Genomic DNA, 27,408 nt, shown 5'->3' with positions numbered 1-27,408 from the left:
TCTTCTAGAGGCTAAAGAGAACTCTATGCCCTGCACTGTTTAGTCTTCATTTCCAGCACGTTAGGGAGGAGGAGAGACTTGAGTAAGATCCTTGAGAAGTCTTCAGGGCACCATGTAATCCTGAAGAGACCAGGGCTCTAAACCTCTGACTATATCCTTTCTCATTCTACTTTAAGCCATTTAGAAAATGAGACGTAAAGTGGAACAATCATTGGCTGTTAGGAAGCATTTTCCCACCGGGCAGCAATATAGACTTCACCTTTATTGCGGCTTCTCTACATTACATTTATTCATGGTCACCCTGTGCTTTTCAGGATGCAGTTACTACTTTGGCCATTAGGTGGCACGAATTCACAGGAGTCCATTTGAAAGTGCCTAACTTACAACCCAAAGAGTACTTGTTGCTGCTAAGTGGCACCAGATAAAGTTGTGGAGACATCGGATTTATTTGGCCTAAAATTTCAGTGTACAAGTGAAGCTGTATTTCCTAAAGTTCAAATCAAAATTTTAGATAAGGAAAAGAAAAAACGTTGGAAATCCCAGCACTGGGTTAATGGAAGCAGGAAGATTGTCATAAATTCAAGGCTGGCCTGGACTATTTAGTCTACTTAGTTCTGAGCTAGCATGTAACAGAATGAGATCCTGTTACAAACAAACATATTGTCTTCCAAAATATATTGGAAGAGGGGTTAGAGAGACAATGGCTCAGTAGTTAAGAGCATTTGCTGCTTTTTCAAAGTCCCCCCACACACACACACAGAGAAATAAAAAATGATACAAGCAGGACAGTGGTGGCACACGCCTGTAATCCCAGCACTCTGGGAGGCAGAGGCAGGTGGATTTCTGAGTTGGAGGCCAGCCTGGTCTACAGAGTGAGTTCCAGGACAGCCAGGGCTATACAGAGAGACCCTGTCTCGAAAAAACCAAATCCAAAAAACAAACAAACAAAAAAGTGATACAAATAAATATTTAAAAAATACACACCAAAAGAAGAGAGAAATAACAAGAGATATAGAAATCCAAGAGAGAAGACTATAAAATTCGTTTATTAACTCTTGCCTTTAATCCCAGCACTTGGGGGGCTGAGGCAGGAATACCAATTATGACTTCTAGGTCAGGCTGGTTTGCATATATGAATTCAGCTAGTCTGGGCTAGGGAGACTGTCCTATAGACAGACAGACAGACTGACTGACTGACTGACTGACTGACTGACTGACTGAAGCAGAAACATAACAAGAGCTGGGATGGAAGTTTAGTTGGTAGAGTGACCATGAAGCTCTGCGTCAGTCTTTAGCATGATGTGAACTGGGCGGCCACACCTATAATCTCAGCGCTCAGAGGCAAGAAGCTGGGGAGTTCAAGGCCACCCTCAACTGTGTAAGACCAGTTCTCAAGACTACCAACAAGATCCTGACGGAGGGATTGCTCAGTCTGTGAAGTGCACTGCGAGCATGGGAATCTGAGTTTGATCCCCAGTACTCATGTAAAAAACATGGATGTGATGATGTAAGCTTGTCACCTCAGTGCTGGGGAGGCAGAGACAGGAGGATCCCTGGAACTCCCCAGCCAGCCAACCTGGCCCATTAGTAAGCTCCAGGCTGAGGAGAATTTAACGTCTCCAAAGAGGTGCATAGTATTCCTAAAGATGACATCTCCACACACAGGCACATACATGCATGTGTGCATACACATTAAAATTAACAACAAATGAATATTAATTGAGAAACGAATGTGTTGGGTGTGGTGGTACATGTATGTAATCCAAGCCCTTGAGAGACAGAGGTAGATGGATCTCTAGGTACTCAAGGCCAGCCTGGTCTACATAATGATAGTTCCAGGCCAGTCATAGCTACATAGAGAGGCCCTTTCTCAAAGCTTCAAAGTAGTAGCAATAGCAGTAATAATAATAGTAATAAGAGTAGCAGTAGTATTAGTAGTAGCAGCAGTTGTAGCAGTAGTAATAGTAGTAATGGCAGTAGTAGTAGCAGTAGTAATAGTAGTAGTAGTTGTAGTAGTAGTGATAGTTGCAGCAGCAGTAGCAGTAGAGTTATTGTTGTAGTGGCAGTGGTAGTCATAGTAATATAATAAACAGAGGGAGATTAATTCAAACCTCACCAACAATCACAGAGTGGGCCCTTTTTCATTTACCTTTTCTAAAAACTCAATAGCATCTTGGGGCTGGAGAGGGCTCCGCGTTAAGGGGTACTACTTTTGCAGAGGACTTGAGTTTGGTTCTCAGCATCCATGTTGGTCAGTTCCGTAACTCCAACTCCAGGAGCATCAGATGCATCTATCCTCTGTGGGCACTGTTCCCACATATGCACATATACAATTAAAAAAATAATCTTGGGCTGGAAAGATGGCTCAGTGGTTAAGAGCTCCTACTGCTCTTCCGAAGTTCCTGAGTTCAGATCCCAGCAACCACATGATGGCTCACAACCATCCATACGTAACAAGATCTGACGCCCTCTTCTGGAATGTCTGAAGACCGCTACAGTGTACTTACATATAAATAAATCTTTTTAAAAAAATAAATCTTAAATTTAAAAAAACCCAGTAGCAAACTTTATGTGAAAATGAAATTACCTGATTCTTTCATTAAAAGGAGTCAGGCAGCCGGGCAGTGGTGGCGCACGCCTGTAATCCCAGCACTCTGGGAGGCAGAGGCAGGCGGATTTCTGAGTTTGAGGCCAGCCTGGTCTACAGAGTGAGTTCCAGGACAGACAGGGCTATACAGAGAAACCCTGTCTCGGGGGGGAAAAAAAAAAAAGGAGTCAGGCTTGCTTGGTGCCACAGTTAGATCACAAGTTCAAAGCCAGCCTGGGCAAGTTAGGCTTTGTCTCAAAAAGTAAAAACAGAAAAGGGCTGGAGATGTGGAGCACTTGTACGGTACATGCAAGGCCCTGGGAGCCATCTCCTTTACTGGGAAAACAGCTGTGCTATGCTGCCCTTAACTGTCCATTCAGTGATGGCACACCAGCCCTCAAATGAGTGCTTACACAAGCACGACGCTTCACTAGTACACAGCAATATATAAAGTCACACAGATTCACAGGGGCACTACAGAGTTTCAAGAACCAGGAAGTATACCTGATAGAGAAATAGTCCTCAAGACAGTCCGAAGGCTGTTGTATGAACTTGGGAATGGAATTCTGAGAATGGGAAAGAGGGGGGCATAAACTCTTAACCTGTCCTAGGCAAATATGTCAATAAGTAAAGGGTTTATGGCTCCTTGTCCTAAGGAACTGTTCTTGGAAAATAGCTCAATCTAAACGCTGGGGAAACACTTTAGGTCAGAATCTGTTGCGTAGCGTTTAAATAACATCCAAAATGAGAAGTGGGGGTAGCGAGTGGTGAGGGCTGCTGATACCCTAAGCCCACCACTGCATAACTCTGGGGGGCAGGAAAGGAAGAATGCTAATGCTCGCTCACCAATTCCAGATATCCAGAATCCCTCATCAGTTTGTTTGGTTTTGTTTGTTTAAGACAAAAATCTCTATGTAGCACAGGCGAGTCTTGTACTCATTATGTAGCCCAGGTTGGCTTCAAACTCATGGCAAGTCTCCTGCCTCAGTTGCAAGCATGTGCCACCACAACCAGCTTGGTCAGTTTTGATTCAGTCACAATTATAGCTTAAAAATTAAGAAATAGGGAGCTGGAGAGATGGCTCATCAGTTAAGAGCACTGACTGTTCTTCCAGAAGTTCTGAGTTCCAATCTCAGCAACCACATGGTGACTCACAACCATCTCTAATGGGATCTGATGCCCTCTTCTGGTGTGTCTGAAGACAGCTAGCTATAATGTGCTCATATATATAAAAATCAATAAATCTTTTTTTTAAAAATTAAGAAACGGGGGGGGGGGGGGTGGAGAGCTGGCTCAGTGGCTAAGAGCACTGACTGCTCTTCCAAAGGTCCTGTGTTCAAATCCCAGCAACCACATGGTGGCTCACAACCATCCGTAATGAGATCTGACTCCCTCTTCTGAAGTGTCTGAGCTACAGTGTACTTGCATATAATAAGTAAATAAAGCTTTTAAAAAAATTAAGAAATGGAGACTGGAGAGGTGATTCAGCACTGGAGAGCACTTGTTGCTCTAGTAGATGACCCAGGTTCAGTTCCCAGGCCCTCACGTCAGCTCACAGCCACAGGCAACAGACATACATAGTACATATTCATACATGAAGACAAAATACAGATGCACAATAAATAAATCTGAAAATGAAGAAATTGATATATATTTGCTGCATATTTTGTGTTGACAATAGTTTAGATTTATTTTTGTTATTTTAATGTACCTGTATGTGGGTGTGTGCAAATAAGTTTCACATGCGTGTAGGTACCTGTGGAATCCAGAAGAGGGCGTCAGGTCCCTTGGAACGAGAGTTACAGGTGATTAAGAGCTGACTGGTGTAGGTGCTAAGACCCAAACTCAGTTCATCTGGAAGAGGAACAGTCTCTCTAGCCCTTTATATTTTTTATTATATATATAGTTTTTCAAGACAGGGTTTCTCTGTATGGCCCTGGCTGTCCTGGAACTCACTCTGTAGACCAGGCTGGTCTCGAACTCAGAGATCTGCCTGCCTCTGCCTCCCAAGTGCTGGGATTAAAGGCATGTGCCACCACTGCCCAGCATATTTTATATTTATATTTAACAAAATAACACTTTTTAAGGAAAAATCCTTCTTGTAGCCCTTTTTATTTTCTATTTTGCTTAATAAACAAAAAATGGGTTTCATTGTGATGTTCACATATGTATGTCTCATATGTGAATCTTATCCCACCCCTACCCCCAACCTCCCTTTTCTCTAAAATAGTCCCCACTTCTGCTTTCTATTTTTTCCTTAGATTTATTTATTGTTCTTTTGTTTTTGTTTTTGTTTTTTTGTTTTTTGGATTTTGGTTTTTTTGAGACAGGGTTTTTCTGTATAGCCCTGGCTATCCTGGAACTCACTCTGTAGACCAGGCTGGCCTCGAACTCAGAAATCTGCCTGCCTCTGCCTCCCAGAGTGCTGGGATTACAGGCATGCATCACCACCGCCCAGCCCTATTTATTGCTATATATAAGTACACTGTAGCTGTCTTCAGACCCACCAGAAGAGGGCATCAGATTTCATTACAGATGGTTGTGAGCCACCATGTGGTTGTCAGGACTTGGACTCAGGACCTTCAGAAGAGCAGTCAGTGCTCATAACTGATGAGCCATCTCTCCAGCCTCTCGTTATTTTCATTCCATTACTTTCTCTGAAGGGAATTGTCTTTTAAGGCAGGGTCTCACTGTGTAGCCAAGGTTGGCAGAGAACTTACTGTGTAGTCTATGCTGACTGGGAGGAATTCATGGCAGTCTTCCTGCCTTGGCTGCCTAGGGCTAGGATCATTCCTGCGCCATAGCTCCTGATTTTGAAGCACTCCTAACAGTCTACACCTACAGCCATTTGCTCAGTGTCATTAGGCAATAGCTTCAAAAGTTCAAAGTAGAGGGTTTTTGAACTTGTCTTGTTTGCACCAAGCCAGTATCTGCCTTAATCTTTGGCCCTACCAAAAAGTATTGAGAAGCTGAGCAGATAGTTCACACCTGTACTCCGAGCACTTGGGAAGCTGAGGCAGGAGGATCAGACAGTCAGTCCTACATAGTAAGTTCAGAGCAGCCTGGGCTACAGAGGGAGAGGGAGAAAAGTTCTGAATTGGGATATTAGCCAGGTGGAGTGGTGTAGACTTGCAACCCCAGTCTTAGGAGTAGAGAGAGAGAGAAATCAGAAGCTCAGGATCACCCTTGACCACATTGTGAAGTCACAGCTAGCTGAACTGCACAAGACCTTATCGAGCAATGCAAAACAAAGCAAAGTTTATCAGGGTCGTACCAACCCTCCAGAAAGAAAGGCTTCGAGCTCCCTTTGAAACTGAAAAATACTCACAAGGTAATTAGTGTGCCAATTGGAAATACAGTGCTAATATATAAGTGGGGAAGAGGGCATCAGGTTAAAAGTCATATGGAGAGTGTTATGCTATGCAATGTATGTCTGTCATCATATGCACATATGTTTATAAGGCCCATAAAAGAAGTATCAGTGTAACTGGTTACCTGCGGGAGGAGAGTTAAATGTAAGTTATATTCTTCTATTCCTTTATATTCTTCATTATTTTCTGTAAATTTTGATAGTGAGAATGCACTTTAGGACTCAGAAAAACGAAATAAGACACTTTAATGAAAAATCATTTGCAACAGGAATTTGGCACTTTGCAGAGGACTCACTGGCAGTCACATTGCGTGTTTTATAAGAGTGTGTCTACAATGATGACCGGAGCATTTGTATGTGACTCTGGGGTAATCTGCAGACTGAAGTCCACATTGCAAAGTCCACACAGGAGTGCCCCCTTCTCCTCCGCTCTCCTCAGCTCCTAGTTTCCAAATCCTCTCTTCACCAGGGGAGGGATTCAAAGCTGCTAGGTGATTAGGGAGTGGGGGAAATGCTCAGAAGAGTCTTGCTTTTGCCAAGACAACTGTCCTCCAAACAGATTGCACAGTTTGGACCGTGTCAGTTTCCACGAAGCAAGTCAGTACAGGTGTCACCCAGGTTTCAGTCTCACAGAAGAGCAGAACAGCATGCACCTGGCCTGGCTCTCAGCTTCTAGGAAATTTCAGGCTTCCGGGTTGAGGAACATTCTGTTGGTGAGGAGGGGATGAAGGCTGCCTTTAATCCTAGAATCAGATAGTCTTTTTAATAGCCTCCCCCCTAGACCTGGCAAAGAGCAGCTCTCTCTCTCTCTCTCTCTCTCTCTCTCTCTCTCTCTCTCTCTCTCTTTCTCTCTCTCCCCCCCCCTCTATTATAGGGTCAAGCAAAGTAACAGGTATCAGAATCAACGTGAGGGGATGTTTCGAGTCACTAGAAGGGTGCTCGTGATCCTCTCACATATCCAAGGCCACGCGCAGTCTTGTGTCGCCCGTCTGCTGTGTGCTAAAGCGTGTTCTGTGGAATTTGAGAGGTTCTTCTGCTCTTCCGGGAGCGCTGGCTCGCCATCTCCTTGTACCTGCCCTTTCCTCCCGGCTCAGCTTGTTCCCTGTGCAGTTAGCACACTTTCGAGAATCCTGTTGGGAACAGTACTTAAAGTGGAAGGAGGAAGGCTAGACTTCGTGTATGGGTTCTTCTCAAGAACTAAGAAAACAGAATCACTTGCCAGACTTGGTGCCGTGTGCCGTGCCTGTGATCCAAGTGCATGGGAAGTGGAAGACAGGAGGCTCATGAGCTGAAGGTCATCCTGGGAGTGTGTGTGTGCGCGCGTGTGTGTGTGTGTGTGTGTGTGTGTGTGTGTGTGTGTGTGTCTGTGTGTGTGTGTACATATACTTGGCAACTGGAAAGGTTTCACAATCACAGGGAAAGAAGCAGGGCAACCTTGTCCGCTGCTCCAGTTGCTTCAGGCCTTGGCTCTGTTTTCGACGGAACTCTATGTATTTGTTTTATTTTTTGAGACAGGGTTTCTCTGTGTAGCCCTGCCTGTCCTGGAACTCATTCTTTAGATCTGGCTGGCCATGAACTCAGAGATCTGCCTATCTCTGCCTCCTGAGTGCTTGAATTAAAGGCACGTGCCACTACGTCTAACCCTCTCTGAACTCTTAATTAGCAGGTCAGACTCTGTTCATAGCTATCCTCTGTGAGAGGCCTCATCATCACAATCATTTTGTTCCAGAGTCCTTATCAAAACAATATGCAGCCGGGCGGTGGTGGCGCACGCCTGTAATCCCAGCTGGGAGGCAGGCAGAGGCAGAGGCAGGCGGATTTCAGAGTTTGAGGTCAGCATGGTCTACAGAGTGAGTTCCAGGACAGCCAGGGCTACACAGAGAAACCCTGTCTTGAAAAACCAAATCCAAAAAACAAAACAAAAACAAAAACAAAAAACCCATATGCAGCTCATTGGTAAAACAATGCCTAGCCAGGAGGTGGGATGGTTGGGAGTTCACGGTGATCCTTAGGTACATAGTAAGTTGGAGGCCAGCCTGAAAATTCTTGTCTCACAAAATTACAAATTAAATAAGGCACAGCCAGGCCTTCCTGTGCACACTCGAATTGCCAGCTGCTCTAGGAGGCTGAAGCCAGAGAGTTGAAAGTTTAAGGCATCCAGAGAATTCCAGGTCCTCTGAACCCAGCAATATCCTGTCTCAAAATAAGTTACTTTTACAAAAAGGGTTAGGTATATAGTTCTTTTTTTGTTTGTTTGTTTGTTTGTTTTCGAGACGGGGTTTCTCTGTATATTCCTGGCTGTCCTGGAACTCACTCTGTAGACCAGGCTGGCCTCGAACTCGGAAATCCACCTGCCTCTGCCTCCCAGAGTGCTGGGATTACAGGCGTGCGCCACCACCGCCCGGCTAGGTATATAGTTCAGTTGTACAGTACTTTCAGTGTGAGAACCTTGGTCCAAATCACAGCACAAGAAAAACAACAAAAGAAAAGGGAAACGAAAGCATAATATCAGTTCTACCTTAGGAATTCTGAACCTTCAGATTTCATTTGAAGCTGTATTTCTGTTGTTCTGAACTCCTCTAGGAATGACTTATTAAGAAGGGCCGTTGGATGCCTAAGGCTGGGTTCCCTTTACCAGGTTGTTGATAACTATGTGTAGTGACAGAGGCTAAATCATAAGTCCTAAGCCCTAGGAGAGGAGGTGCCCGGGCGGAAGGTGGATGACAGCTGTGAGCGCGAAGGAAGCTGGGAGGCCAAGACCCGGGATGTATGCCGCGCTGTCGGCCTGGGGAGGCCGCACCTTTCATCCGAGAAAGCAGCAAGGTTCATGTGGAACACTCAGAGGCAAGGACTTTATCTTCATTTGCTGGGATGGAAAGGTAACCCACTTAAGAATGTGCAGAGTGAATGGCAGGCGCATATGGCTGTGTCAGCTGCAGAGGCACGAAGGTAGCTCTGCTCAGCCCGGACTCTTCCGCTACTGTCCTGGCATACCGTCTGACTATAATGTCCCCATGCAGATAGGAGCTTCCAGCGTCCCCCGAATTGATTTGCAGTGCAGAAGACAGTGCTGTGCTCAGAGTCAGGCGATGCAGAGCTCAGAAGTACGTCTGGTGGATTACCGTGATGCTTGTCGTTCTCTCGGAGTCTGAAGAGTTAGGTACACCGTGTCTAACCTGGAGGTGAAGGGGACACACGAACGAGAGTGTAAATGACCTGAATCAGCAGGAGATAGCTGGGGAGAAAACACGCAAGTACACCTGAGCTTGCCTCTCTGCTGCCAGCGGTTGTTCTGGGACAGTGTGAATGCTGTGCTCAATCACAGCCGGGGGCCAGCAGGGGCCAGCGGGGGCCAGCGGGGGCCGGTCTCACCCTTCCTGACTGCATTTTCTTGAATGGAAAAGGCCCTGCATGTCCAGCTACTTTGGATCCCAAATACACAGAAGAAATTCTCCTTCCTTCCTTGAATCAAACCCAGCGGGTCTTAGGTTTTAAAGAGGTCGGGATCGAGACAGAGATCTGGGGTCTGAGTGAATATTTATGTTTGAGACAGGATCTCTTGTATATCAAGCTATGTAGTGGAGAATGCTTTGAACTCTTGATCCTCCTGCCTCCATCTCCCAAGTGTGCTACCACACCCATAGGGAGTACATTCAGGCAAAACACCCACACTTATAAGATTAGAAAATACTAATCTAACCTCAAGAGGATAAATGAGTTCACGCATTTGAGTACCGAGATAAGAAAAAGTCTGTAGCTAGGCTGGGGGGATGGGGTGTGGGGTGTGGGGTGTTGTGCTGTACTGTGCTTGTCACTGTTGTGTGCAGTTCATTCTTGAAAAGAATGGCGGCACCTGTGCCATGCTGGACTACGCAGGTGTGTGTGTGCATGTGTGTGCATGTGCATGTGTGTGAGTGAGTGTGTGTGTCAGTGTATGTGAGTGCATGTGTGAGTGTGTGTGTGTGAGTGTGTGTGTGTGAGGGTGTGTGTGTGAGGGTGTGTGTGTGTGGTGGTGCTGAGGATCAAACCCCTTTACTACATCATCTTTGAAACCATTTCTCAGAGCTATAATTCTCCAGGAATGAATAACTTGCTGAGTTTAGTGTGTGGGGAGTGGCTTTGTTTGATGACTGGTTTGCTTGTTTGTTTGTTTGTTTGTTTGTTTTTGAGACAGTCTTACTGTGATGCCCAGTGGAGTCCCTGCACAGTGGAAGCCTTGTCTTTTTACCTTAGTGAGAGTCTGGACATCTTAGGGAAACGGCCTACTCATCACTTTCTACTATTCCAAAGCTGAGCCTGCACTGGCCTGGGAGTCTGTATTAAAGGCAGCTCGGTGAATCACCCTGTAGTGTCAGGTCAGATACCAAAAGGCACTATTTATAATCTTGCTAAGAAACCTAAAGACAAAAAAAAAATGAAAGTGTCTTTGCCAAGTCCCTAAACTGAGTTGAAATGCAGTGGATCACTGTATCTGAGAGTTACCCACTGTATCTGAGAGCTTGGACACATATGTTTTAATGCTAAAGATCTTGCAATTAGGGGAAACCTTCCTAAAGAAATGTAAAACTTTAACTGGGTGATGGTGGCACACGCCTTTAATGTCAGCATTCAGGAGACAGAGGCAGGCAGATTTCTGAGTTCGAGGCCAGCCTGGTCTACAGGGTGAGTTCCAAGACATCCAGGGCTACACAGAGAAAATCTGTCTTGAAAACAAACAAACAAAAAAGAAATGTAAGGCTTACATCGGCTGCAAACCTTGTTCATGGGACATGAAGTATTATTAGTTTCACCAAAAATCCACCTCTGCTTACAGACCATGTGTTTAAATATTATTTTTATATGTAGTTGGCTGCTTGTTTGTGTGTGCATTATATTTGTACGGAAGGAAACCAGAAGAGGGCGCTGTAACCCATGGACCTGGGAGTTACAAGGTAGTTGTGGGCCATCCCTGTGTGGGGGGCTGAGAACTGCTCTTAACTGCTGATCCATCTCTTCAGCCTTTTAGGGAGCTTGTTAAAAATCTAAGAATAAGATGAGCTCTGTAGCATAAGCCTGCTTCATGTTTCTTGGAAAGCTGAGGCAGGTGGATGATTTGAAATAAACAACAACAACAACAAAAAATAAGGCTAACCTGGGCAACATAGTGAGAACCCATCTGAATAATAGTAAGAATAATAAAGATTCCTGGACCTATCCTAGACACTAGGCATCCTGATTCAGTCTATATGGGTCCCAGAAATATGCATTTTTCTCTCTCTCCAACTCCCCCCTTTCTTTTTCCACAATTTGCTGTCTCTGTCTCTCCTCCTCTTCTCTTCCTCTTCTCTTCTCCTCTTCCTTCTTCTCCTTCTCTGCCTCTTCCTTTTCAACCTCTTTCTTCTTCTTCATTTGTTTTTGTTTAAATGGTATCTCCTGTAGCCCAAGATAGCCTCAAACTCCCTTTAAAGATGAAGCTGAAGTTGGCCTTGAACTATTGATTCTCCATCTACCTCCAAAGTGCTAGGATTATAGGTATATACTTCCACACCCAGCCAAATAACTTTTTTTTTCCTTTGGCTATCCTGGGATTCACTATGTATACCAGGCTGGCCTAAACTCATAGAAATCTGCCTGCCTCTGCCTCTGCCCCTGCCTCTGCCTCTGTCTCTGCCTCGAGTGTTGGGATTAAAGGTATGTGCCCCCACATCTGGCCAGTTTATTGTCACATAATAATTCATATTTGCTTTATAACTGAATCATTTCCCTACATCCCACTACTTACAGGTTAACATTGTTTTTTCTAAACAAATGGCATAATCTGTACAGAGAATACTTACCTTCTCGGGCTGAGAGTCCAACTGGGACTCAGTTGTCCCGGGCTGCTGGTCTTCTTCCTTCCTTTCCCTTCTCCGTAACCATTGGCATTGGCACAGCCGACTGGCCCGTAGGCATTGACTCTGAAGAGAGCATGACTGGTTATCATTTCAGTTGCTGGTACACATTTGATTATCTTTCATATCTCATGTTAAGAAAATAGTACTTTATTTTCTTACCCCTCTCTCCCTCCACCCTTGTCTTTCTAAGGCAATCTGGCCGACATAAAATTTGCAACATGGGCAAAACTGGCCTGGAATTCCTGGTCTGCTTTCTACCTCCCAAGTTCTAGGATTCTAGAAAGATTCTCATATCTAAGAAAGACACAAGAGAGTAGAGAGAAGGAGCTCACATTAAAAGAGCACCTTAGGGCTGGAGAGATGGCTCAGCAGTTAAGAGCACTGGCTGTTCTTCCTGAGTTCAATTCCCAGCAACTGCATGGCAGTTCACACCTGTCTAAAATTCTATCTCCAAGAGTTCTGACACCTTTACACAGATACACATGCAGGCAAAGCATCAATGCACATAAAACAAAAATAAAAATGAGAGAGAGACAGAGAGAGAGAGAGAGAGAGAGAGAGAGAGAGAGAGAGAGAGAGAAAGGGGGCACCCTCAAGCCTGGGGTGAGATGGCAGTAGCTGTGTATGCCTTATGCCTTTAGGGAGACAGAGGCAGGTGGATTTCTCAGTTTGAGGCCAGTCTGGTCTTCAGAGTGAGTTCCAGGATAGCTGAGGGCTACACAGAGAAACCCTGTGGGGGTGATGGAGGTAGCACCCCTTTTATATGCCCAGTGCCTCTCATATGGGATGGATCCCAATTACCTTCCACAGCCACAGGCAAGACAAACACCCAGGAGCCCTATTTCACAGATAAGGCAGCTATGGAATGGAGAAGTCAAAGCCACTTTGCAAAGCCACTCAGCTGCTGTTTGCTTTCCCTACTCTGTGCTGCCTTTCCAACAGGAGGCAGTCTTCACTGAGGAAGCCTGGAGCCCTGTACATCAGTACACAGTGGAAACTTACCGGGCACGGGACTTCAAAGATGACAAACACTATGATAGCAGCCCCACTGAGCAGCAGAGTAGCGGCAATCAGAGCTTTGACTATAAGACTCCATTTCTGCCTCATCTTTAAGGACATGCCTGTGTCTGAAAGGAAAGAGGGAAGGGGAGAAAGGACAGAAAGCATGATCAGGGCTCACCTTGACGTGAACTTCTTGCTCACAGATTAATCAGGGACAACCTTACTCAGAGTCAGAGACTGGATTTCCACTTAGGGCTTAGACTCAGAAGGCCCTTCTCTAGCCTCTTTTACGAGTGAGCCACCTTCCCTAGGATTTGGGATTCTCCATAGTCATGTGTGGCTGATTCTTGCACTTTTCTTATGAAGAAAAGGCGTGGGGTGCACAAGGAGTGCTTAACCCATCTTTCCTAGTCAGTCCTCTTGAAGATCTCAACATTAAAAAAAAAAAAAAAATCAGAAGCCGGGCAGTGGTGGCACACGCCTGTAATCCCAGCACTCTGGGAGGCAGAGGCAGGAGGATTTCTGAGTTGGAGGCCAGCCTGGTCTACAGAGTGAGTTCCAGGACAGCCAGGGCTACACAGAGAAACCCTGTCTCGAAAAAAACCAAAAAACCAAAAAACCAGAAAAAAAAAAAAAGAAAGAAAGAAAGAAAGAAAAGAAAAAAAGAAAAAAAGAAAAAAAAAATCAGGCTGGAGAGGTGGCTTAGTGATTAAGACCACTGCTTTCCAGAGGTTCTGAATTCAATTCCCAGAAACTACATGGTGGCTCACAACCATCTGTAATAAGATCTGATACCCTCTTCTGGTATGTCTGAAGACAGCTACAGTGTACTCATATACATTAAATAGACAATATTTAAAAAAAAAAAAGTCATGGGGCTGGAGAGGTTGCTCAGCGGTCACGAGCACAGGCTTCTTTTCAAGAGGACCTGAGTTTGGATCTCAGGGCACACATGACAGCTCTCTGTAACTCCAGTTCCAGGGGATCTGCCGCCCTCACACAGACACACAGGTAGGCAAAGTACCAATGTACATTAAAAAATATTTTAAAAATCACATGTACTTCCATCTTTAGCACTGAGAAAAGAAAAATAAATAAAACCACACAGAAATCACCTTTATTTCAGTCCTGGGGCTGCATGCCTTTCGTCCTAGCATGCAGGAAGTAGAGGCAGCTGGTCTCTAAGTCCAAGGCCAGCCTGGTTTATTTAATGAATGCCAGGGTAGCCAGGGCTACACAGTGTGACCCTGTCCCAAAAAGAATCAAAACCAAACATCTTGTCTTGGTTTTATGAGGATATAGGAGGAGCAATGGTGAGCTGTTATTGCTTCTGAATCTCAATCCAGATCCAGGGCAGGCTCACGTGCACCCTGTTATCACTAATCTCACATTTACTTCTCTATTGGTATGAGCCAGGGATGTAACCTAATCTTGAATCTTACAGAAATTGAGTCTTGGTAAATTTAGGAAGGAGGGCTAATTTTTAAAAAAGAGTAGAGATGAAAATATGTGGTTGGCTGAAATCAGCTTAATATTGCTTAATATTGAAATATGCATCTATACTGCAAGTGGCTGGTGTCATGAACTAGTTGGATTTACTCTGTATTCAAATCTGGCTACAGGTGATTTCATTTTCTTGAACGATCATTTTAAAAAGGTATTTACTTTTTTTTTTTTTTTTTTTTTTTTTTTTTTATTTGAGACAGGGTTTCTCTGTATAGCCCCGGCTGTCCTGGAACTCACTCTGTAGACCAGGCTGGTCTCGAACTCAGAATCCGCCTGCCTCTGCCTCCCAGAGTGCTGGGATTACAGGCTACCGCCCGGCGGTATTTACTATTTTTATTAGCCTACATATGTGTGTGCCTGTGTGATTATGTGTACTGTTTGCATGAAGGTGCTTTCAAGTGCTGGGGGGTGGGGCATCAGATCCTTTGGAACTAGAATTGCACATGGTTGTGAGTTACCTGGTGTGGGTGCAGGGATCCAAAGCAGGGTCTTCTACATATACAAGATGGTTCTTAATCACAGAGCCATCTCTCCATCCCCAAGGTAAAGAATTATTGATTATACCAAACTACACTTGTGTCTGGGAACTTTCTATGGGGAGTTGTTTTCCCCCTATTATAACATAGAACATTCTTTTAAAAGATTTATTTATTTATTTTATGTATCTGAGTACACTAGCTGTATGTACACCTGCGTGCAGATCCCATTACAGATGCTTATGAATCGCCATGTGGTTGCTGGGACAGGACCTCTGGAAGAGCAACCAATGCTGTTAACCTCTGCACCATCTGTTCAGCCCTCAAAACACCAGAGAGTTTTTATATTGAGACAGAGTTTCTCTGTGTAGCTCTGGCTGTCCTGCATCTCACTCTGTAGGCCAGACTGGGCTTGAACTCATAGAGACCCACTTGCCTCTGCCTCCTGAGTGCTGGGATCAAAGGCATGCATCACCACCGCTGCTGCCTCCTGGCAAATCAAATTTTTAAAAAAATTGAATAACTTTTCCAGGAAATTCCCAGGAGACCTAGAGTAATATTGGAGCTAAATGCCTCTTTTTCTTTCCGCTCTTGCTTTAATGTGTACCTTGTGTTAAAGGGACGGGGAAGGCCCCAGTGCTTGTGGTTTCCTCTCCTTTACTTCTAGGAGAGGTGGAGGAGGTAGTGATGGGCACCATCGCTGATGAAGCAGATCTGTCCTTCGCTGGGTAGACCGTGCATTGCGAGATCCCTGGTAAAAAAGCTATAAAAGAAAAAGAAGCAACAGATGGACAGCTGTGGGCCAGCACCACGCTGCCATGGGTTTACCTGATAAAACCCTAGCTCGACACAGTTCAAATGACATGTCTCACTGTGGCCCCGCTGACCTCTCTGTTCATAGGTTTTAGGTGTAGGCACAGAATAATGCCAAGAATAAATGAGGCCAAGATACTAAAAGGAGATAAGGATTAAATCCCCTGGAGGTGTTTGACTAGGATTGGAAGAAAGGAATGAGCCATGTCTTACCTGCCTATCATTCTTGCAGTCATAATAATAATAATAAAGGTGGAGGGTGTAACACTACTGAGATTCTCCTTTATTAATAGAGCTGATGCCAAAGTCCAGGCAGGAACGTGAAATGCATTTGCCCGAATGACTGCTGCAGGTCTGTTTAGTGAGTCCCCTAAACCACTCTTGAGAAGGCAGTGAGGAAAGCAAGAGGAACTGGGAGATGGAGAGGCACCTGGATTTGTGTTCTCCTCAGTTTCACTCATTTAGGATTAAAAAAACAGTGTCTTACTATGTGCCAGGTACTGCCTCAATATTTTATATCATATGGATTCAAAATAGCAAGAGAACAAAGAGGTGAGGGATCTGGGCAGAAGCAGAGACAACAGTGACTATCGCACATTTTGTGGCCTGGTATAGTGGATATACCTACCTTCCAGTCCTGAGGGAGCTGAGGCAGGAGGATAACCTTGAGTTCAAGGCCAGCTTGGACTACATAGTGAGTACCAAGCCAGTCACAGATCAATAGCATGATCTCTCAGAAAACAAAACAAAAAAGTTATTATTTATTAGGATAAGTGCTACTTAAAAAATTAAAACTAGGGTTGGCCATAGTATACTTTTGATCCCAGCGCTCAAGAGGCAGAAGCCAACCAGGCTTATATAGTCAGTTCCAGGACAACTAGAGAGACTCTCTCTCTCTCTTTTTTAAAGATTTATTTTACTTATTATGTGTAAGTACACTGTAGCTGTCTTCAGACACTCCAGAAGAGGTAGTCAGATCTCATTACAGATGATTGTGAGCATCATCTGGTTGCTGTGATTTGAACACGGGACCTTCAGAAGAACAGTCAGTGTTCTTGACCACTGAGCCAACTCTCCAGCCCTAGAGAGACTTTCTTAAAAACACTAAAACAAAGCAAAATACAAACAAACAAACAAAAAACTAGAACAAGAAGCTAGTTGTGATAACTCATACCTATAATCCTAGTACCGGTAAGGCTGAGGCAGGAGGATTACCAGGAGTTCAAGGCCATCCTGGGCTACCTGGTGATTTCTTAGCCAGTCTGAACTACAGAGTGTGAGACTCTCTTAAAAGTCAAATTTAAGGATGGGAGAGATGGCTTGGTGATTAAGAACAGTTTCTGCTAATGCAGAGAACCTGGGTTTGGTTCCCAGCACCATATTAGGCCACTCATAACTGCCTGTAATTTCCGTTAAAACCTTCTTCCAGCCTCTCCTGATATACATGTGACACACACACACACACATACACACACACATACACAGAGAGAGAGAGAGAGAATTAAAGAGAGAGGCAGACACACATAAACTGAAATAAATCTTTAAAAACCAAAAACAATAACAACAAAACCCCAAACCCTGCAAGATAAAGTAGCCTGTGCAGTATTCAGACAGTAGATGGGCAACCTGCTGTATAGGCCAAGCCTCTCTGAGGTTAGAATTGATCCAAGGCTTGAGGGAAGTCGTTTAGGGAAAGGGAGGGGACAGTGGGGATAAAGCCCTGAGGCAGAGTGTGTCTGACGTGGGACAGTTGTAGGGGCCCAGTGGACCAGCCAGCAGCTAGCAGGAGGAGGTAGGGTGGAGAGGATACGGGCTCCAGGCTCTGTGTGCCAAGTTAAGGGATTTGGACATAGAGTTCTGTTGCAAGGTTTAGATCTAAAAAGTGACCTTTTTGTGGAGAGGGGAATTATTACTTTTTTTTTTTTTTGAGACAGGTTTCACCCTCTAACTAGGCAGACCTCCAACTCACAGCAATCCTCCTGCTTCAGCCTATTAGGCGCTAGGATCACAGGTGGGAACCACCATGTCCAACTAAGCTTCCTTTCAACTGACCACTCACTGAACTGCTGTGTAGAAATGGACCAACATAGGACGAGGGTAAAGGCAGCATGACCTGGTGGTGGCATTGGATTTGGGGGACAGCAGATGAGAGGTGATGGGATCCAAACCAGGGATAGAAGTGAGGAAGGGCAGATGCAGTCTGGCCGTGGCTGCAACTAGCTGGACCTGCTTACAGAGTGGACCTAACCAAATTCAGACCTGAATCCAGTTCCTCTCCAAACCCCCACCCCTTCTTATTTAAGACGGGCTGTGACTGAGGAGCTCATATTAGCATTGAACTCCTTCCGAGCCCAGACTGGCCTCAAAATCGAAGAGGGACTCTTACCTCAGGTTCCCAACTACTGAGGTTGTAGGTGTATGACCAAACCTAGTCTTCTATTCAACTTTAAATTTTATTCTTTACTGGGGGTAAAGATCTATGTGGAGATCAGAGGACAGCTTTGTGAGGGGGTTCTCTCCTTCTCCCTTTATGCAAGTGCTAGGATTGGAACTCAGGTTGTCTGGCTTGCATCATTGGGTAGCAAGCCTTCGCCTCCAAGCCGTCTGCTGGGCCCTTATTCCATTTTACATGGATTCTTATCATCGCTCACCTTTGGCTTTTTCCCCCACTCGAGACAGGGTTTCTCTTTGTAGTCCTGGCTGTCCTGGAACTTGCTCTTTAGACCAGGCTGGCCTCGAACTCAAAAATCTCTCTGCTTCTGCCTCCCAAGCACTGACATCAAAGGCATGTGCCGCCATGGCCCCACTGCAGTGAGTTCTCTTAGGTAGTATCATGTATGTTAGAAGATAAACAAGACTCACTTTGGACAAATTACATTATTTCTGAGTTTAGGTTTCCCTGTTTGTAATATGGCTGTAATAAAAAAAATAATCACTGTATCTATTTCTCAGGAGTGTCGTGAAGATCAGAAACAAAGATGTGAAAGAAAGTAGGAAACTGTTTTGCAGGCTGGTGAACTGGGTCTGAAAGATGAAGGGAAACCTAGAGATTGTCTAAGCAAAAGAACTCTGCCTGGCAGCTAGAGGGATAATGGTACTCTACCAAATCAGCCTCATCTGTCAGTGTAGTATTATTACTGAATTAATGTCCATCCATGTTGGCATTTCATCTCTTTCAGTTCTTATATATGAGGTAACTGAGCATCAAGGTAGAACATGTTTGAAAATATAGTTTATTTCCACTGGGCAGTGGTGGCGCACACCTTTAATCCCACCGCTTGGGAGACAGAGGTGGATCTCTGAGTTTGAGGCTAACCTGGTCTATAGAGTGAGTTGTAGGACAGCCAGGGCTACACAGAGAACAACCTTGTCTCCACCAAAACTGAAAAAGTCACACAAGAAGAAAATATTTGCACACTCAGCACTTGGAGGCAGAGACAAGTGGATCTTTGTATTTGAGGCCAGCTTGGTCTACAGAGTGAGTTCCAGGCCAGCCAAGGCTACACAGTGAGACCGTTTCAACAAACAAAGTAGAAATATTTATCAAATGGATGAAGCAGGCATGTGTGGCGGTGCGCACTTGTGATCTCAGCAATCAGGAGGGAGCGGCTGGGGAAATGGGAGTCCACGCTTATTATGCTCAGCCTCACAGGGAGCTGGGGTGCATGACAGCCAGCTTCCAAACGACAAAACAAAATCAGGTAGGGTGTTTGGTCTTTCAAAACATGTCTCCAGCACTTGGGAGGCAGAGGCAGGCAGATCTCTAAGTTCAAGGCCAGTCTGGTCTACAGAGTAAGTTCCAGGACAGCCAGGGCTACACAGAGAAACCCTGTCTTGGAACCCTGCCCCACCAAAAGAAATCCAGATCTCTATGCAACCTGAAACCCTGATGGGTAACTGGAAAACTTCTAAAGATAAAATCTGAGCAATAGGAACAGGAAATATAAACTACATTGTAAGTGCTTGGCCCAGCTCCCTTTATGTTGCTGTGAGAAGACACTCTGACCAAAACCAGCTTAGCTTAGAAGAGTTCACTCTGTCAGCTGGGCTACAGCCTCAGCCCCTACCTTCTGTTTCTTCTCTGCATTTTATGTTTGGTCCATGTCTTGCAGTGACTATCTGTGCTGTTGAAAGTTTTCATCCTTAGAATTCCAAATTCTTACATTACTTGAGAATATCTTCATTGATGTCATCTGAATGTGTTTCAGACACCTTCCTCTGTGGACTGATGTCGTCCAGTGCGGCAACTTCAGGGTGCATCTCTCCTGTATCCTTCTAAGTCTGACTATTTATTGACCTAGTTTTTACTTCTAACCTATTTGAGATCTATCAGATCTTGGTGATTTAATGTGATTTAAATTCAGAATAGGCATCTTCAGACTTGGAGAGAAAGCTTGTTTTAAAAGTTCATTTATAAGATGGTTGGTTGGGATTTGTCATCATGGTTTCATAGAAGTGAATGGCAAATGGTGATCAGGAGACCAAACTAACCTGCATACATCCGTGTGGTCTGTTTACACACCTCAAATAGTATATGGTACTGGGCTCAGAGTCTGAATCTCGGAGCCTCTGCCTTGAGTGAGTATCTGGGAGAAGGAGGAAGACTCTTCCTCCTGGAGGGAGCATCAAGCCCAGAGGCCTCTCCAAGGCCAATGTATTCAATGGGGTAGGCTGATCTTTGGCATCTTTCCTCCCTTCTAAACCCCAGTTTTCCTGGTTCAGAATTTCTAATGACTAATGTCCCACAGTACATAGAATGATACAATACCACTCATTGAACTGCAGTCTGGAAAATGACTTAAGGCCAGTACTGAGATCGGGTCAAGCAGGGTGTCAGGGTGAGAGGACATAAAGGTTCAAATGAATTGACATTGAGTTTTCAGAGCTCTTGAATCTGTCATTATCAGTGGAAGAGTTTAATCAACTAGTTAGTTGGTTTTTTGTTTTGTTTTGTTTTTGAAACAATTTTGTATAGCCAAAGCTGGCTTCAAACCTGATATGTTGTATAATGGGATTACAGGTGTGCTCCACCATGCCTGGCTTTTAGTGGCAGATTTTTTTTAAGGATAATAAAGTGAATGAAACACCCAGGTCATGTAAGGATAAACAATTTACAGCTCTTGAGCCATATCCTGAGGAAATGACTGCCACTTGTTTCTCAATCTCTAGTCTAGGTTTGTTTTTGTTTTTTTAAGGTGTGCACACCACACATGGCTGCTCTCCTTGTTTTTCTTTTTCTTTTTGTTTTTGTTTAATAGTTCTTTCCATATTCTCTTTAGATTATTTATTTATTGCATGTGAGTACACTGTTGCTGTTTTTAGACACACCAGAAGAGGGCATCAGATCCCATTACAGATGGTCGTGAGCCACCATGAGGTTGCTGGGAATTGAACTTGGGACCTCTGGAAGAGCAGTCAGTGCTCTACACCTCTGAGCCATCTCTCCAGTCCTCTAGTCTATGCTTATTTCTCTCTCATCCTGCTTGTGATCCTTCTACTCCCCTTGCCCTGGGTTCTCTAAGTGTTGAGTGTCGTTTTCCCTACAGTACAGCAACAGAGTCTAGGGGAGAACTTTCTATGCTAATCTACTGGTCAGAAACTACTTGATAGAAAGAATGCATAAAAGAGGAGGAGGATGGCAGACGGCAGACACTGAGATTGAGAACCACTGGGTTGGGGAACGCGCGGTTTCATGAGGTGTAAGTAGGAGTGTAAAGTGGGGCCACGGCTGTGGGGCTGAATGAGCCATTCACACTGCAGCTCTGCTTCTTGGAATTCACTTTCTCAATAAATAGCAGGTGCATAGGAGGTCATTGTATCAGTAAGAGAATAGAAAGAACCAAAATTCCCATCAGTGGTGAACTAGGGGAATAAACTGCACTGTAGTAGAGGAATGAGGCAGGGCGGTTGACATAATACGCTCAGAAATTGAATTTGTGTTTAGCGTGTTCGAGGCTTTGGATTCAATATCTACAACCCAACTACACATGAGTCACATTAGTGGATATGGGCATGGAACAAACCCATGCGTGTGAGAAAAGCAAGGTGCCAAGCAGGGTTTACAATGTGGCTCTGCCTGTGCTCTTCACACTTGTAGAGGAGCTGTGGTAGTGTCTCGTGCCTTCCATTCTAGCACATTGGAGGTAGATGCAGGAGTTTTGGAAGGTCAAGGCTAGCCCTGGTGCATAGCAACTTAGAGGACATCCTGAGTTATATGAGATTTTGACTCCAAAGAGGGGTGTTGGGGGTGGGGGAGAAAATCTATACACACTTATATGTGCTCTCTTTGGAAGAAAATACAGTAATAGTAGTTCCTTCTATCTCAAGGGGGAGGACTGGAGGGCTGAGAGACAAGAATAGGAAGAAGGATTGATTGTCTTTCACTATAAATATGTTCTGTTTGTAAATTTCACTGTGTGCACTAAAAATAAACAAAATTTACAAAATATTGTTTGTTTTTAAAATTTTTTTTTTCTTGACAGCTCTGGCTGTCCTGGAACTCACTATGTAGACATGGCTGGCCCCAGACTCACAGAGATCAGCCTGCCTCTGTCTCCTGAGTGCTGGAATTTAGGGTGTATACCCCTTATGTGGCCCACAATATATTGTTAAAAGAAGACCCACGCACCAGTGTGGTGGCATTCACTTTTAATTCTAGCATTCAGGAGGCAGAAGCAAATAGACTCTGTAAATTTGAGGCTAGCCTGGTCTATATTAGCAGTTATAGGTCAGCCAGAAATATATAGTAAGAACTTTTATATATATAAAAGATAGACCTTATGAATATCACAGGAAACTAAGGTTAAAAGGGGTCTTAGAAATTAGAAATATGGGGCCGGGAGCCAGTGAGTTGGATCAGTGGATAAAGGCACTTGCCACCAAGCCTGAAGACCAAAGTTAGGTCTGACTCCCAAAGTTGTCCTCAGCCATCCTCTAACCCCAACACATGTGCACACACATGTGCACACACATGTGCACACACACACACACACACACACACACACACACGATAAATAGATAAACATGTAAGTATAATTTCAAATTCTTGTTAAAAGAATTAGAAGACTGGTTCTCAAGAGGACACCAATTTCCCCCCAAGGGGAGAACAGGACATTTCATTGTGGCTTTGGCTGCTACTAAATAGACACAGGCCACTAAGGATGTCAGCTGAATGTTAGTGCCGCCCTACCTCTATCGGCTTTCTGATCTCACTTTACCTGTTAGAAGGGATCCATTCTGAAACTGGGAGGTGGGCCTGAGGTCACAGCTGGGGGAAGCAGTGCTGTTTCTAGGAAGATCAGTAATGGCCAGCGGGTTCTTCAGAATGTACTTGACCTTTGGCATTCTCTCTGAATATACAAGGTGGGCTGTCACTCTCCTCCCAGAGCCAAGGCACTGCAGTGTAGTTATAGTCTGATTTCGGATGAATGGGCTCCCTTCGATATCTGTGTGAGTTTCTAGAGGAACTAAACAGAAAAACAGAGCTGGTTCTCAGTCTGCACAGGGCCCAGATAACCCACTTTTATTCCTGACTCCTGTTAAACTCCACGGGTGCACTTTGACCTCCTTTGGTTCACTTTCTCCTCCATCTGGATTTATGTCACTAACTGTGCAGGTCCTGCTTTTCCTCCTGCAAGGAGTCTCATGGAGATAAAGTGGCTACAGAGAGTCCAGCACAGAGAAATGCAGACAGGGCTGAGTGCATTTCCTTTTGTCTCTTCTTCCCTGTCTGATTTATATAGGCATGCATTAGGTGTCAGGTTACTATAGAAAGTCATTTCCAGACAACCTCCTGAGGAGATATGTATCTTTAAAATAGCATATTAGAGGGGGGCTGGAAAGATGACTCAGACGTTAAGAGCACTGTCTGCTCTTTCAGAGGTCCTGAGTTCAATTCCCAGCAACAACACGGTGGCTCACAACCATCTAGCCTAGGATCTGATGCCCTCTTCTGTCATGCAGGTGTACATGCAGATAGAGACTCAGTTACATAACACAAATAAATCTTTTTTGAAACGCATATTTGAGATCTGGACTAAGAAGTACAGAGATAAGGCATCTTATTATTATTATTTTTTTTTTTGGATTTGGTTTTTTTCAAGACAGGGTTTCTCTGTGTAGCCCTGGCTGTCCTGGAACTCACTCTGTAGACCAGGCTGGCCTCAAACTCAGAAATCCGCCTGCCTCTGCCTCCCAGAGTGCTGGGATTAAAGGCATGTGTCACCACTGTCTAGGCATCTTTTAAAGGTTAAAAACAAACTCCTGGGATGGTAAAGTAGTTTTCCAGAAAGCTCTCCATTCCCTACCTCGTATTACCAAGTCCTTGCTGCTCCTCACATCCTCTGGGAAGAAGCTGGGCAGCTGTTCCACTTGGCAGCTGCTCTTTCTGAGGCCTAGGAAGGAAAAATGGGTCAGGATTTACTGATCCTTTCTCTTTAGAGTTCTAAGACAGGAGAAGAGACAAAAGAGTTTCTGCTTATAAAACCTAGAACTGGGGAGACCAAGTACTCCCTGAAAGGGACTTTAAAATACATGGCCAAATGCATCAAGTAGGAACTCCCCATTGTAAATAAAACTGAGTACCAATATATTCTTTTTGAGAGAAAAAAAATGAAAGAGATGTGACTACTAAGTTAATGAGAGACTAATCCATCCATTTGTTTTAAAAAGTTTGTTTTATCTGCTTTTCAAGACAGGGTTTCTCTGTGTAGTTCTGGCCACCCTGAAAAGTACTGTAGACCAGGCTAGCCTTGAACTCAGATCTGCCCTTCTGTCTACCAGATGCTGGGGTTAAAGTGTGTCCCTCCACTGCCTGTCTTCTGCCTTCTGTGTTACAAGGAGAGAACCTTGAAGGTTTATTATGTCCTACGTCCTTGGATGTGGCTCTCTAGACTTCCACAGAGCTACTGACCACAGTTATTTTTGCTTTTGTGGTACATGACTCAAGAGGCGTGGGAATTTTCTTTCTCTGTTTTGTTTGTTTGTTTGTTATTTTAATTTTCTTTTTTTGAGATAGGGTTTCACTATTATAGATCTGGATGGCCTGGAACTAGCTATGTGGACTAGGTTGGCCTTAAATTCAGAACACTACCTGCCTCTGTCTTCCAAGTGCTGAGATTAGAAGCATCCTCTGATCCTGCTGAGTGGTCAAGGGCACTGGCTGCTCCTGTCCTGCAGAGGACTAGAGTTTGAGTCCCAGCTCCCACATGATGGTTCACAACTATTCTTGACTCCATTTCCAGGGAATCTGCTGCTCTTTCCCACTGAAAAATGGCATCAGGTACCTGTGTGGTGCACAGACCTACGTGCAGGCCAAACATTCACACATAAAATGAATAAATCTAATAAAAAACATTTTCTACCACATTCAGGTTTTTGTTGTTGTTGTTTTGTTTTTTGTTTTTTGTTTTTTGGATTTGGTTTTGTCAAGACAGGGTTTCTCTGTATAGCCCTGGCCGTCCTGGAACTCACTCTGTAGATCAGGCTGACCTCGAACTCAGAAATCTGCCTGCCTCTGCCTCCTGGGATTGTGTGCTGGGATTACAGGCGTGTGCCACCACCACCTGGCTACCACATTCAGCTTTAGCTGCTGCTAAAAAAGGGGGGGTGCTGGCTTTGTTCTGATTGCAATCCCCCTGCCTCTATCTCTTAATAAAATAATTAAGTGGATGTCCTACGACATCCACTGGAATTAAGTGTATTTTCTTAATGTGCATAAGTGTGCCATTGCTATACATTATATTATTTTTGCTATACATTTGCTATACATTATATTATTTTGCCTTAAATTCCCGCTAGCTAATTTTAGAGAAGAAATGTTTAGGAAACTCTGAAAAAAAAAACATATTTTAAATAAGCATTTACTACCAGGACAGGGGCACTTGCCTAGCATCCTGAGCCTGTCTTTCAAGCCTCTGCACAAAACAAACAGAAATCCCCAAGTCAGTCAACGATTACCAGAGTATCTAACAGTCCCATTCTACTCCTCACCCCACCCCCAACCCCCGTTTCACCACTCCTCCAGAACTCCTCCATTAACTCTCCATTTAAACTATTTGAGTGTTCCACCTTAAAAATGAAGGTCATGAATTTGAGAGCTCTAGGTGAGGCTAATTACAAAACTGTGGTACTATCTCACAATGAAAGCTGTCTGACCATGCTTTTATGGTAATCCAAGTAAGCAAAAGGAACAGAAGGCACTACATTCCCTCAAGATGTCTCGTAAAACACATAGATGTCTCCCTGGGCTAACTGTCAGGAGATATGGGGTAACTTTGGCAAAGAACAACTTGTTGGATATTGGCTATGTCCCTATCTGATAGAAGAGACTCCAAATGCTTTCTAGGCTTCCTTTTGGATGTCCCAGAATAAACAGGCTAGACACGTACTTACCGTTCTTGTTGGAATCATAGGATGCAATCATTAGGATGAAGACTAAGATGGTATCCATGCCAACCTAAGCTCATGAGCACTTCTGCCCACAGCCCACTGTTACTCTGTCATAGCCCCTTACAGCCTTGCCTCTTGTTGCTTTTACTGTCCTGGAACCAAGTTTCACTCTCACTATCTGGTTCTACCCTGACCACTTTGCCTTGTTTCCTGAAGACCCAAGAATACAGCTGATTGGAGAAAGAACCAAACCTGCTTATTAATGATTGACTTTGGAAGCCTGCCCCGACTTCACTGATGATGCCAACAACGAGAACTATCATTATCCAGAGGTTTCCTTAACAGAAAGGTTATCAACACCTAAAGATATGCTTTATACATACTTGCAGATAGACACGTACTCACAGGTGTGCTCTCTGATGGGGGCACAGAAGTATATACACCATCATTAAGAAATGAAGAGATGCCTATTAACAGGTACGAGTTCTAGGAGAGATGAAATACCAGGACAGAATGAGTCAGTGCCTTACACCAATGAGAACACCGGACTCTAAGAATCAGTACAGCTGAGTTGTGGTTCAAGTCTATTTTGTCACCATGGGGAAATGACTTGGCTGCTTAGGATCTCAATTTTTCCCTTGTATAAACTGAGATTCAACCAAAAGATGTCTCAGATTCATTTATAGTTATGACCATAAGTTCACATGAACATAGGGATATCTATGGAATAGTGTATATTACCACACTCATGAATAAATGGAAGGAGTATAGATAAAACAACTTCCTTATGACTCTTGGGTCAAGAGGAAGCTAGATTTGGTGCACGAGGAATACTGTCTACAGTTGGAAGTAGTTGTTATTGAATTCCCCCCCCCCCATTGTATCTCTTAGCAAAGACTATATAATTAGTATTATGCTTTAAAGCCTTTTTTCTTAAAAAAAAAGTGATCTTTTTATATAGTCCAGAATTTTTTGGAATTCATTCTATATTCCAGGCTGGCCTTCACTCCTGATCTTGCTTCTGCCTCATAAGCTTGGAGATTGCAAATCTGTACTTCTATGCTTGACTCTAAAGACTTCTTGATGGCATAGCTAGGTGAGATCATAAAAAGAAAAGATCTAATTAGATGTTGGTCAGTGTCCAGAGTCTCCTCAGCATTCCTGTCAACTGTAATATGCTTCGTCGAAGCCAACATGGACTTAGCTGTGTATGAGAAAGTTCCAGAGGCTGAAATTCTTGCTTTATGTGATCAATAATCTCATAAAGGGCTGGTTCAAAGGACTTCCATAAGGGGGCTTTGTGATACTGTAATCGGATCACACTTTAAATAGCACCCTGTGTCCTGATACATCAATACAGCTTGAAATCTGGCCAAACTAAGCATCAAAGTC

At 44.1% G+C, this 27,408-nt stretch overlaps 2 protein-coding genes across 2 annotated transcripts in view; one reads left to right on the top strand and one right to left on the bottom strand.

Moving 5' to 3' along the window:
• Positions 1–27,408, top strand: part of Acaca (acetyl-CoA carboxylase alpha) — a 267,019-nt gene that overhangs the window by 13,863 nt on the left and 225,748 nt on the right. The gene's annotated exons all lie outside the window — the stretch shown is intronic.
• C10H17orf78 (chromosome 10 C17orf78 homolog) lies at positions 9,056–26,077 on the bottom strand. The gene is made up of 7 exons (XM_052193859.1): positions 26,020–26,077; positions 23,934–24,020; positions 22,845–23,093; positions 15,422–15,577; positions 12,833–12,957; positions 11,774–11,893; positions 9,056–9,133 (listed from the first exon to the last, which is right to left on the bottom strand). Exons 1-7 carry the CDS (start codon positions 26,075–26,077, stop codon positions 9,056–9,058), a joined length of 873 nt encoding a protein of 290 aa, XP_052049819.1.

Source organism: Apodemus sylvaticus, chromosome 10, assembly GCF_947179515.1.
Source record: "Apodemus sylvaticus chromosome 10, mApoSyl1.1, whole genome shotgun sequence".
NCBI classification, from domain to species: Eukaryota; Metazoa; Chordata; class Mammalia; order Rodentia; family Muridae; genus Apodemus; species Apodemus sylvaticus.
This window is presented reverse-complemented; position numbering and strand designations above follow the sequence as displayed.